Source organism: Corylus avellana, chromosome ca9, assembly GCF_901000735.1.
Source record: "Corylus avellana chromosome ca9, CavTom2PMs-1.0".
Classification (NCBI taxonomy): domain Eukaryota; kingdom Viridiplantae; phylum Streptophyta; class Magnoliopsida; order Fagales; family Betulaceae; genus Corylus; species Corylus avellana.
Window position 1 is genome coordinate 3,550,695 of NC_081549.1, and position 13,986 is coordinate 3,564,680.

The 13,986-nt window shown below is 37.1% G+C and overlaps 1 protein-coding gene across 1 annotated transcript; it reads right to left on the reverse strand.

Moving 5' to 3' along the window:
- Positions 1-9,469: 9,469 nt before the first annotated feature.
- Positions 9,470-10,553, reverse strand: LOC132191970 (probable calcium-binding protein CML35). Its single transcript, XM_059607127.1, has one exon. The coding sequence runs from the start codon at positions 10,407-10,409 to the stop codon at positions 9,750-9,752; it is 660 nt and encodes a 219-aa protein (XP_059463110.1). The 5' UTR covers positions 10,410-10,553; the 3' UTR covers positions 9,470-9,749.
- Positions 10,554-13,986: the final 3,433 nt, after the last annotated feature.

Genomic DNA, 13,986 nt, shown 5'->3' on the forward strand with positions numbered 1-13,986 from the left:
ATTTTATAGGTATGTAACTTTATATCCCGTTATGACTTATGACTTGGTATGAAATTAAGTTCAAGACTTATTTCTTTTTATTTCACATAATGTCATAAACGCGTAGAGTATATATAAAATCAAGGACAGAGGGAGGGGGGGGATTGGTATTGGCCATGGCTCTCCTCCAATTCCGGACAAAGTTTTCGTCCAAACTAGATTGGAGGTTCCTCCAACTTAATCTCTAAAGTTGACATATGTCCTCAAATATGTGCTTCTCATATGTTTTTTTTAATACCCTAATGTCCACAATCCACCATTAACTCCAAAAATCTTCCGTCTAAACTCACGTCTCCGGCTCTCCCTCCCCTACGGCGCTCAACAATACTTGCAGAGAAAGCAGCTTAGGAATTAGTAGAATCCTGTTTCCCCACCGCACTTTTTTGTTATAAAATTGACAAACCCAAAAAATTACATGACAAACCCAAAAAATTAGAGAAAACGGATAATAGAGAAAAATTGTAAAGATTAGAAAATTCAACGCCCTTGGTGAGAGTTTTCTAAGCTTTACCAGAAGCAAGGCTTTGATTTGAGGCAGGGAGATTGATCTTCCTGCGTCTTGGTCTCTGTACTCAAGTAGAAATTGCAAAAAAGTCCTTGCTTTCTTCTTTCTTCTTTCTTCTTTGACCCCTCTACTTTTAATCTTTTTCGACGATCAATTACAAGATCAAAGATCCTCTCGATCGAACCAAATATCTTCTTTATATCCCTCTCCACCCCTTGTATGTCAAATCTCTTGCAAGTTTTTTTGGGTGCCATAGGGGAGGGAGAGGTGAAGACATGAGGCCGTGAAAGAGAAAATAAATTTTAAACGGACGGAAGATTTTTAGAGTTAACGGTGATTTATGCACATTAGGGTATTAAAAAAAACAAGTGAGAAGCACATATTTGATGACACATGTCAAATTTAGAGATTAGGTTGGAGGAAATTCCTCCAACCTAGTTTGGAGAAAAACTTTGTCCTCCAATTCCTAACAACAAAAAAATTTTACGGTAAAATAAAAAATAAAAAATTTCAGCCAACCCGCCTCTAGCGGCAAACTTTTTTGACTCGTAGCACCTACCCATAATAGTTTTTGAATCCGTCCGGTCCGGGTATAAAATGACTACATGCATGTATTTATTTGGGTAGATTCGAAGCCCCTCAACTCTCATACAAAAAATCCTGATTCTGCCCGTCTCTTTAAAATCGAATGGAGAATATAGAAAATGGGCGGCCCTTCCCTTTGAAAAATCTCCCATCTAAAGCATGAAAAAGATGTTAGTAAAATGTCAAAAGAAGGGAAAAATATCATTGCTTGCGTTTATCATTTTGCCATTCATTTTCCATGATGATGCTCAAATGGTATGTGGTCGAAATTACTTGACAAAAAATTGTTGGCATAAAGTCTGAATCATATTTTCACACATCTCATCAAGAGTGCACGTCCTTGTTCCCTCTGTCACATTCCATTAAGCCAATGACACTGATAGCACGAAAAATGGTGAACTCTAGTCAATTTCTAGCAGCCACGTATTCTCAAAATTGCCATTTCTAATGCAAGTGATTCTTTTTCTCTTTGTTATCAATTTATCATGAATTTACTTCAAAACCAATTTTTGGGTTGGCTCTTATTTTGACTTTCAAAACCAAATTTTGGGTTGGATCTTGTTTTGACTTTTGAAACCAAATTTTGGGTTGCCCCGGGTCGGATCCGGTCGAGCAAGTAGGAAATGATTTGCTATATGCTTTTGGTGGGATACTAGATTATTCGAGAGATCTCACTGGATGCGCAAATCCTTCCATAAAAGGATTAAAGGTACGAATAGACAATTTCAAACATAGTTATAATCCTTTAATATATGTATATGTTTATGCAATGCATTGGCATGATTTTATGTCTTTATCATATCTGTGTGTTTTCAATTGTTCGACTTTTTTTTTTAAGGATGGTGCGGCGTGACACAAAGTTTGAGGTATTAGAAACAAGGGAAAAAAAAAAAAAAAAAAAAATTGTAAGTGGATGTTTCTCATGTTCAAATTACTAAAAGATGAGCCAATGAAGTTGTTTGCCTTCCTTCAAAGAGAGTGTATAATGTGTTCCTATTGACTCGATGGTTTCCCTAATTGTTATCCAAACTTGAGATATAAACAATGGGCAATGATTAAGAGTGTCATAATCATCACATTTGGATTATTTCTGGATTGGAATTCCAGTGTGAGTGAGACACTTGCCGACTTAAAACAATCAATCAATACAACTCTTTTAGAATTATCTATTATATATAGAGAAATGACAGTATTCATTCATTTTTCAACTATCTTTTAATTATATCCATAGTGAATGAATGAATCTACTATTAAATTTGTATAGGATCCACATAGGTCTACAAATTTAGTAATTGATCTATTGAATTTATAGGATAAGATACAGAAAATATAAAATAATAATAATAATTTCTCTTATCGATATTCTTCATCAGTTGCAACACAAACACCATATAATTGAGAAATACTTTCATGTATTCTCTCTTTCTTCTTTAGTTATCCTATTTTGAAAATCAATCATTGAATCAATAGGATTTACATGTGGGTGGGTGTTTACGTTACTTTTGTTATTTATTTGAGAAAAATAATAGTTAGAACCCAAGTATTTAATTGGCCAAATTAAAAAATTTAAAGTTAAAAAAAAAAAAAAAAAAAAAAAAAAAGGTAGACTTACAATTAATTAACTAATAAAAAAATGAGCTTAAAAACGTTTACATTTTAAAATAAATTAAAAAATGTGGAATGATTCAATCAAAAGTCTATAAATCCACCGCCCTGTCATTGTCACAACCACAGAAAAGTCCAGCCAACGTTTTTCTGTCCCAACTCCTAACTGATAGCGAAAATCAAAGAAAACACGAAGTTTCTCGGAAAGCAAGAAAGTCACAACCAGGACAGCTAAAATAGGAAAGAACGCCTTCTTTAAAAAATAAAATAATAACAATAAATTATTTTTCAAACTATGAGAAATACGACTCGTATCTTACTCCCCCTAATAAGGCTTTGTTTGGTAATGGGGATGGGGTTGGCCTAAATACTGTTCATCACCATTTTCCAAAAAAATCAACATCAAAACATTCTAACTTTTTCACTTTTAATATTAAATCATTCACTTTTTATTATTATTCAAATAAAAAAATCACTACAAAACAAAACTTTTTCACTTTTTTCATACAACTTTTTCATTTTTTTTATACCAAACATTCTTACTTTTTTTCACATTAATCTACATCAACTACAGTGTTTAGGCCATCCCATTTGCCAAACATCCCCTAAATATTTGTCCATTCGTCCTTTGATTTTTTTTTTTTTTTAATAAATGCCGATTTAAATGGGCACCGTCACATCAGTTTATTTATATGAAAGTGGGATGAAAATTATGCTGATCAATTAACTCTTAAATTTGTCAACGTGGCCATGTGTGTCCTGGCCTTTGGATTGATGAGTGATTTCTTTTTTGGCCTTTGAGTCGACGAGAAATTTGTTTTCTGACCTTCGGGTTGAGGAGGAGTAGATCGGTGTGAGATTATTTTTTTTTAAAAAAAATAAATAAATTAACTCCTAAAATTTTCTTTTAGAAAAAATTTAAAATCAGTCTATTTAGTTTACTTGATTTTCCTTTAGTTAAATTTTGTCCACTGACTTAATAGATTTCAATAGTGTAACACGTCAGAGTCAATTATAATAATTATGAGTCAATTATAATAATTATGACAAGTCTCACACTGACAGAATCTATTAAATAAGTGGACAAAATCTGATTGTATGGAGTATATTATTTTTTTTGATATACATCAAAAACCTCTTAAATCATTTTGATACTACATGAAACTAAATGAAAATCAAATAAATTACAAGAACTGATTTTACCTTTTTTTTTTTTTTTTTTTTTTTTTTAACGAGTCCTAAATAGACTATCACTTTCATATCAGTATAGTAAAATAAAATATATATATATATATTGGGGCATGATGCATCCCATTACTCTTTTTTAAAAAATAGGCAATTAATATATAAATATTGCGAGCCACGATCATTTTCATATAATAAATATTGGAATAGAGGATAGCGATTGTAGTTTTGTAGGGATATGCAAATTCTAACCACCCATCCCCCACTACCAAGAAAAACCACATGCTTGTTTGTTCCTACCGGCACAGCCGCACACTCCACGCCAAAACCGCCCATTTTCCATGACTTTTTTCTATTCTTGCATCACCGTCGCTTTAATTACTCTCAAATCCTTTCCCTGAAATTTCTTCAACTTTTCTTCCTCTGGGTTTCTTCAACCGTCTTCTACATCCACGTACATCACATGTTTCACCAAGAAAGAAGAGAGAGAGAGCGAGAGATTCAAAAATTCAGAGTTTTGAAGGTTATATGGGATACTGAGCAAGCTTCAAGAACATTGTATGGAAAACAATATTAGAAAAGTATATGTAAATGTCGGTGTGTTTGTTTTTTAGAAGTAAAATATAATATCTCCTTTTATTTTTTATTTTAGCAAGATAAACATAAATTAATAGAGAATAAAACTACTATAAGAGGAGGTTTGGAACCCGCCAAAACTCCAATACTATTATGATAATGCAATTAATAAAAATTGAAACAGAAAATGGATCCAAAATGATCCAATCTTATATAGTTTATTGACTAAAGGCCGAGAAGTAGAGCTGGCAATTTTAACACGACCTGATATGAACACGATACGAAATTATCAAGTTTGGGTTTACCCTAAACGGGTTTGAGTCATAAACGAGTCGACCTATTTATTTTGCTCTTAACGGGTCAACCCATAGGTTACCTACACTAGTTTATTTTTTTATTTTTTGGTTTACCATTAATGGGTTTGGGTCATAAACGAGTCAATTGACCCGTTTATGACTCAACTCATCACTTTTATTTTCAACCCAAAAAAAAATTACTTTCTAAGCTAAACGGGTTAAGCAGGTTGTGTCAGGTAACCCGTGAAATTATCGTATTGTGTCCGGATTTAGTGAGGCTGACCCGTTAGCTAAACGAGTCGTGTTTGAATTTACCTTAAGCGGGTCATAAACGAATTGACCCACCAACCCATTTTCCCACCCTCTACGGAGGAGACGACAATTTTGATCGTGGTTTGTAATGTACTGTGCCCAGAGGATGACTGCAATGATACAGTTGAAGAATATCACAGTTTTCCCATCTTTGAATAAAAAGAGCACATTTGTAGCAGTTCAAACCAAAGAGAGAAGCGCTCCCACGCAATTGTAAATAATATACACTCGTGAATACTTTATGCTCTAAATATCCCAAAGAATCAACCTTTTTTTCTACTCTCTGCCATCCTCTGAACCTTAGCCAGCTAGGAACACAAGCAACTAAGTGCAAGACATTCTTTGTTGCGCATTTTTATATGTTCTTTGTCGTAAATTGTTATATTCGGGCGACTAATCAAAGTAATAATATAAGGTTGTAAAGGAATACCATTTTAACGGATCAAGACGGGAATCTCATATAAATTATTCAAAATGACAAAGATTCTAAATGTAGCAACCATTTAAATTATTTAATCATCAACACGATTTTTTAGTCTACCTTTCTTCTCATTTCCATTGCAAAAAGTTTGGCCAAACCTTCCCATCATGGGCTAGGATGTTACATATCTTTCTCAAAGATTAGTTCTTCAAAAGAGAGGTGAAGGACACCGTTAAGGGAGAAAAGCATCAAGTTATTGTGTGAAAGGAAAAAAGGAAGAAGAAAAGAGTAAAAAATTAACAAACATTAAGGCTTTGATTGTTTTGACTCAGAAAAAGGTTTTTCCTATTTTTCGATGTTTGGTATGACCCAAAATATTGGTCAAACTAAAAACATTTTCGATTGACCAAGAAAACCTGCTTTATTTCGACTCGAAATTCACTGGCTGTTTTCGGTCATTGCCAAAGGTCGTTTGCTGCGCAGATTTTCTGTACGAGACATACATCGAAAAATATTTTTAGCTAAAAATGATTTCGCTCAAAAAACATTTTACGTTGAAACGCCAAAGTTATTGTTATTTCTCACTAGTCACTATTGTATCCCACAAAGCCATAAGTAATAAATCAAAGTCTCTTATACCATTTCAAGAAATTCAAAGTGTGAATGTCATGTTGATAGCATAAAAAGCGCATTGACGAGTCAAGTAATATCAATGAATGAAAAGGAAGAGGATCATGGGTATGTCAATTGGTGAACAAGTGTTACGGGTACAACATGCGTCTCTACCTGTTTAGAGCACTTACACTGGTTTCCTTTAGCTTTACCATAAATTGAGGGAATCAAGCTATTTTTTGTTTTTATATTCAAATAAACTACACAATAGCTTTCTTTATATTTTTCTATTGAGTTTTTTTTTTTTTCTTTATTCTTTCTTAATTTTTTTTAGTTAACCACAAACCCTAACAGTAAGGATGACATTACAAACATTTTAAAGTTTAATACACTAAATTGAGAGTTTTGAAGTTTAAGGAGACGATCGCAAAAGCACTGAAGGGGATAATTGGACAAGATTTTACTTTAAATTGAGTTAAAAGTGTTAGTACAGTCGATCACACACTAATAGTTTAATTAAGAAGAGCTGCATAGACAAAAAATAAAATAAAATAAGGGTTAAATACTAAATACCCCCTAGAGTTTCACAACTTTATTTTTTCTCCACTAGGGTTTGATTTTTATCACAGGAAGTCCATGTGATTTTGATAATAGACCAAATTAGTCATTCTACCAGTTGACCGTTAGTTGACTTAACATAATTCCACGTGGACCAATCAGATGTTGACACGTGGTACCTACATAATTTTTTTTAAAATTAAAAAAATGTATTTTTTTTTTTAAAAAAAAAAACAAAAAGAAAAGGAAAAAAAATTGGGGGTGGCTCTTGGCCATTTGGGGGGCTTGGCCACCCCATCAGCTAGATGGCGAGGCCACCCCAAACAGAGCCTCTATTAAGGGGGTGTTGAAACCACCCCAGTAGTCAGTTGGTGGTTTGGCCACCTAGGCTCCAATGGGGGGTGGCACCGGCCTGATAAATGAGGTGGCGAAACCCACCCCAACCACCATTGGGGATGGTTTCGGCCACCCCCATCCGGCCAGATGGCCACCCCCAAATGGCCAAGAGCTACCCCCAATTTTTTTTCTTTTTCTTTTTCTTTTTTTATTTATTTTTTTAAAAAATACATTTTTTTAATTAAAAAAAAATTAAGTAAGTGCCACGTGTCAACATCTGATTGGTCTATGTGAAATTATGTTTATGTTCCACATAGACCAATCAGATGTCACAGGTTATAATGGGTCGTACTCATTGACATTGCCACGGGATAATTCACCGTCCGCCGCCTACTGTAAAGCACGTGATCGTAATTGGCACGTCTCTCCGGATCTAAGAGCGTGGTGTACGCTTCGTGAACCTTCATGAACTCGCACCCTTGAAGTCTGACCCGAAGTTGTTTTGACCGCTAGCGATGTGAGAGAATCTTGCAAAAACAAAACAACACGAAGTTGTTTTGACTGCCAGCGACCCATTATAATGGCACCTACTTAGCCGTACTCATTGACATCTGAGTACTCATGGTTATAATGCCACGTGTCAATATTTGATTAGGCCACAAGTTATAATGGGTAGTAGCCGTACTCATTGACATTGCCACGGGATAATTCACCGTCTGCCACCTACTGTAAAGCACGTGATCGTGATCGTAATCGGCACGTCTCTCCGGATCTAAGAGCGTGGTGTACGCTTCGTGAACCTTCATGAACTCGCACCCTTGAAGTCTGACCCGAAGTTGTTTTGACCGCTAGCGATGTGAGAGAATCTTGCAAAAACAAAACAACACGAAGTTGTTTTGACTGCCAGCGACCCATTATAATGGCACCTACTTAGCCGTACTCATTGACATCTGAGTACTCATGGTTATAATGCCACGTGTCAATATTTGATTAGGCCACAAGTTATAATGGGTAGTAGCCGTACTCATTGACATTGCCACGGGATAATTCACCGTCTGCCACCTACTGTAAAGCACGTGATCGTGATCGTAATCGGCACGTCTCTCCGGATCTAAGAGCGTGGTGTACGCTTCGTGAACCTTCATGAACTCGCACCCTTGAAGTCTGACCCGAAGTTGTTTTGACCGCTAGCGATGTGAGAGAATCTTGCAAAAACAAAACAACACGAAGTTGTTTTGACTGCCGGCAATGTGAGAGAGAGGGAGACGATGATGTGATCATCAGCGTGACTGCTAGGTTAAGATGACCACCAGAGGGAGAAAAAGGCGCAGAGATTTAGAGAATCAGATATGAGAGAGTGAGAGAGAGAGAGAGAGAGAGAGAGAGAGAGGTACGGTTGAATCGCTGATAGAGTGAAGAGAGATGAGAGTTTACGTTAGGGTTAGGGCCGGTTAGGCTAGTTTAGGGTTTTTTAATTTAATTAATTAATTAATTTTTTTTTTAAAAAAGGGTCTGGCAGGTCACCCGCTTAACTTGCGAGTTGACCTGCCAGACACGCAAAAATAAACGAATGACTCAATTATGACCCGAACCCATTTAGGTCAAACCCAAAACCAGTTAACTTTGTGTCGTGTTTGTCTCGGGTTCGAGGGTCGTGTCAAAATTGCCAGCCTTAAGCACTCCTCTTATAGGAAGGGGGTGTAGTGATTTGGGCCACACGGCACCTTCCAATTGGGCTAGTAATTCATACCCTGTGGCACCATTCAATTGGGGACACAAGCTACCAGTACAGACTGCCTACCCCTGAGCGTCCAACATCCTATAAATACGAACTACACCGCTTGGACGATTGACATCTAAAGTATGGACTGCTTACTCCTGACTTGCCGCACCCTTTCAATATGGATTGTCTCGCTTGAGTGTGCAATAGACGAAGTTGTCATGACATGGGTGGTGGTCGGCAAATGTTTCCCTTGGCATGGTCGTTACTCATGGCAAAAAAAAAATTAATCTATTAAATTGATATATATTCATGCTTTTTTATTAAAAAAATGTGACCATAACGTATAATAAAAAGTTAAGGATCGCACTTAATGAAGTGAAAGTTATTAGTTAATTTTTCTGCCCTACTTACTGCTTACTTGTGCATGTCAAAAATAAATAAATAAATAAATAAAAAAGTCCAAGAAGTTTCCTCGAAAGCCGTACTCATTTGCCCATGGTTGATCGGATGTTAAAATCAAGTGCGCTTTTGTTTGTCTTTGCACTAAAATACAAATAATTCACGAGACAGAACGTTGTCTAACCACTAAAATACAAATGATGACGGAGCTTACGGAATGTATTTATACACACCGGAGATTTATTACGTATAATTATACAATCCAATATTTAATGCACTACCCAATCAAAATCAATTTTAAATGCAACACTACAACATATGGTGAAGACGATTTCATTCGATCTTTTTTTTTTTTCCTCATACATATATACGTAAAGTGCAACACGACTGCTCAACTAAACAATAATAGCCGTCCGATTGATCCAGAAATTGCCATCTTCATGCTTCAATTTCCTTACAGATCTCACCCCTAGAAAAGTGAAAACCACACAACCAAATCCCCCTAAAGTCCAAAAGAAAAAGGAAAGTAGTAGAACACAAAGGACTTCAGTTGCTTTTTTTTAATCATCAGGAGCCACATCATCACTTGATCAGAGATCATCTCTGCAGCCCCATCATACGAGAGAAATCCTCGAAGCACACGAACCCGTCTCCGTTCTTGTCCACCCCGGCTATCATGCGCCTGCAGTCCTCTAACGAGCACCGTTCGTCGCCAATGGCCGTGAAGACCCCCAAGAGCTCCTCGGCTGTGATCCGACCGTCGTGGTCCGCGTCGAAGAAGTTGAAGGCCTCGCGCAGCTCTGAGTCGCAGCCTGAGCCCACCCGGCTCAGCAGCGCCTCGAGGCTTATGCATCCCTCGCCGTCCCCACCCACCTCTCTCAGCACCATCATCAGCTCCTCCTCGCTAGGAGGCTCCACCCCGAGCCGGCTCAGAAGAGCCTCCAGCTCTTTCCTCGTCACCACTCCATGCTCCATCGCTTGCACCGGTTCCGACTGGATATCGGCCGAGGAATCGGACCAGTCACCCGACGCTCCGGGCAAAACGCTCCTCGGTGTCCCGCGATCCGCAACCCCGCGGCCTGAACGTGGCTTTTCGTTTGACGTGGAGGCGTCGGAACTGGAGGAAGAAGACGACGACGCAACGGAGCCGAACGAAGATGGGTCCTCCCTGGACGGGGAGGACCGGCTCTTCTTGGACCCAAAGAGGCGTTTGGGGTTGAGATTGATGTTTTTTGGGTTGATCTGAGCGATCTTCATGGCAAAAATCACAGAGCAAAAAAAGCAAAGGAATAGTTGAAAAGGAAAGCAGAGAGAGAAAGAGAGGAAGAAGAGAGGATTGAGTGGAAGGAGGGTGGAAGGTCGGGGGGTTAAAAAGCAGAAAATCTGGTAGTGCCATGGCAACTTCCACGAAGCTTCGTTATTGAGCTTTTTAATAGGGAGCCTATATATACGTAATTTGGAGACTTGTAGATTGCGCTTTTAGTCGTACTCCAAATATTTTACTCTAATATATGGAATACTTTTTGGTTCAATCCTTAACGTATATGGAATAACTTTTACACACAAAAAAAAATAATTATAATAAATAAAAAATAAATTACGCACAAACTAATATGGCAATAAGAATAAGTAGAGGGGCATTTTGAGATTTAAACTTTTAGATCGGACATACATTAGGGTTGTCGGACTTACGCTCTTATCTGTAGTAGAAGACGTATGGATGGAGATTATCGAACGTACGCTGACAATAGTATCCTTGGATAGCACCTGAACGTACACCGCAACTTTTTTTTTTTTTTGTTTATTAAAAAAAAAAAAATTATCTTTCCAACATTTTCTTTTCTTTTGTTTTTAGTATAATGAATGTGAATATACCAGTCACCAGATAAAAATGCTGAAAATTTGACATGTAGAAATATTAGTAGTATTTATAAAAATTAACACATAAAATAAATAAAAAAACTAAAAATATTTTTGAGATAGAATTTAATGGTGTGGGACTTGGTTCGTGACTTTAGCCACTTTGTTTGGTTGTGGGTTCGGATTCCCAGAATGGTTGGGTAATGAGTCGCGACCAGCGGGGGGGACCTCAAGAAGAGTGCTTCTACTGTGAAACTCGATTTATTGCGAAAGCTATTTGTCTTTATTGTAGTCTTCCTGATTTATCTTTCGTGTGTTCAGATTTTTGGTGTATCATGAAACGTGGCATGCGTTTAGTGGTTCGGGAATCACGGTTATTGATGAGTGGACCGCTTAAGAGATTATTAAGATTTTCTAATCTTGGATCCTCCACCCAATTAGGCGATAATGGATTCCCGAAGCCAACGGGCGATTAGTTGAAGTTCACTGTGATTGGTAGATCTTAGATTTTCCCTTTTGACTTGTGATCCTTTCCAACGGCTATTACCCTTTTTTTTTTTGGCAAAACCATTATTACTTGATGAGGAGAATAACGGATTGTATTCTTCTAAAATTATTTTAAAATATCAATTTTTTTTTTTTTTCAAATTAAATAGCTAAGATTTTGTTTTTGGAATAGGATCCTCTCCAATTCAATATTTACCATATTTGTTTGTATTTTAAAAGGAATAAATATCGATATTACTTGTTTATTTTAAAAATAATAATTGAGATTTGAAAAAATTTATATGATCAATGAGAATAATTTCAATTAGGTCATGCTGTAAATTGAGTGTTTTACACCCTCCAATAGAAAGACTCTGGTATTGGGGCTTCGATGTGGGTGGGGGGTTTGGTGGTGACCGGTGAGTTTTTTTTTTTTTTTTTTTTTGAAGAGGAAAACATTCCAGTCACATTCATTCAAAGATAATACGAGAGCATAAAGCTCTTACAATATAGAGCAAAAAGCTCTGAAGTAACCATAGCCGAAGCTACAAGGTTACAAAACATCGAAGATGACGTCAAAGATATAACCATCCCAATCTCAAACAAGATCCGCTAACCCATAACTAATATTCAGATATAACAACAGATCTGTTCCAGACAGACTCATTCCAATGCATAAGTAGTTCTTATTCCTCGACCTAGGAGTAGAAAACCCCCATGTCGAAACTCTTCCTCCTCGACCCGAAAGCCAGAATATAGATCTCATCCACAACCCAAGGGTTTGGACCATAAGCAAATACCTCACGGATCAACAAGAGAACAGAGACTTATTACAAGCAACAAAACAACATGAAAGCAAAAAAACCAAAAAACAGGAGTACACTAGGTGGATGACGACAACTGAAAGAAAGGCTAATCGCGGGCTTGCTGAAAATCGAAGCTGGCGTTGGAAGCGAATAGAGCCAGTGAAATGCGGTGGGGGGCACAATAACAGACCCGGCAATGGATGGTGGACGACAAAGCGAGCAAGAGGAGATCAGATGTGCACTTAAAAACTGGGGATAGTTTGAGTGAATCTCCCAAGAACAGAACCCACAAAGTGTGCCAAAAACAAACAAACAAACAGAAAACAAAGACAAGCAAAGGGGAAAAAGAGGGGGAGGGAAGAGGCAGGGAGGGAAGGGGAAGTAAAACCAAGTAGGAAGAGGTCTCTAGGTAGCGCTCTCTGCTAGGAGAAGAAATCCTAGCAGAATTTTACCAAACGCTTGGTGACCGGTGGGTGTTGAGTTAGAATGAATGAAAAAATAAATATGATTGATTTGAATTAAAGATAGAGTATTTTCATTTTCATTGTATTTGATTTTTTTTTCCCTAAGATGTCAAATTTCTATTTAATTCTGTAAAAAAGAGTTTTAGACAACATTACGATAAAATGGACTCTATGAAATACATATGATTTCAAGATTTTTTATTTTTATTTTTATTTTTAAGTGGATTTCAAGAGAATATTGATCCTTGATCAAATATAACTTATCCACCATTGATAGAATATACAAAACGTGAGATAATGTGAATGATAACATTACGCTTGTTGTGTAGCCTACTCTCAAGCGTAATTCTATAAGTCTCTCTCTTATCTCTCAAAAAATGAGGTGACTTTTAAAATTACCATATGATCAAAATTCAATAGTGATCAATCACAATGTCAATGATGATTTTAAGAGTTACATCATCCTTACTAAATAAAATCTAAAAACACTCCAAGTGATTCTTATCGTCTAGTAGTGTGAAATGATCACCAAGTACTTTATCAACTTAATGCACACTAGATAGAGTATAAGGTGGTTGGTCACCTTCAACTGGTCTTTTAGGATAGACGAATCATTCTTTTTGGCAACTAAGGTGGTTTGGTTACCTTCAAGAGATGGTTTGGCGACAAAAATGATTGCCTTAAGCTTTTGAGAATGTACCACTGACCTTAGCCCAAATGCGACACCTCCGACTCGACTGTCATGCTTTCCGTCGCCACCAAGCTTGTCTTAAGCACCGACATCCCCTTGCTCTCCTTGCTCAAGTGCAATTCCAACTCCACCACCAAGCGGTGCTCCAACTTCCCAATTTTTGATTCGGACCTCCACGAGTAGTGCATGCACAATTTCCTATATTTCTTTGAAGATGGGTGAGGACTCGGTGGTGGGATTGTTGTTCTTGGAACAGGATTCTCTCCAATCCATTATAGACAAGAGAATATCCAGTTCATAGCTAGAATTTCTTTTCAGAAATTCTATGGCCACAAATAGGACCCATATCCCACTAATAAAAATAATAAAAAAATATTATTTTAAATTAAAAAACAAATTAATAAAAAAAATAAGAAAAAAGAAGGGGGTGGCTGGCCACCCTCATTTTGGGTAGGGGTGGCTTGAGCCACCCTCAATGGCCGGCCAAGCTACCCCCATAGGCCATGGGGGTGGTTTCGCCACCCCCA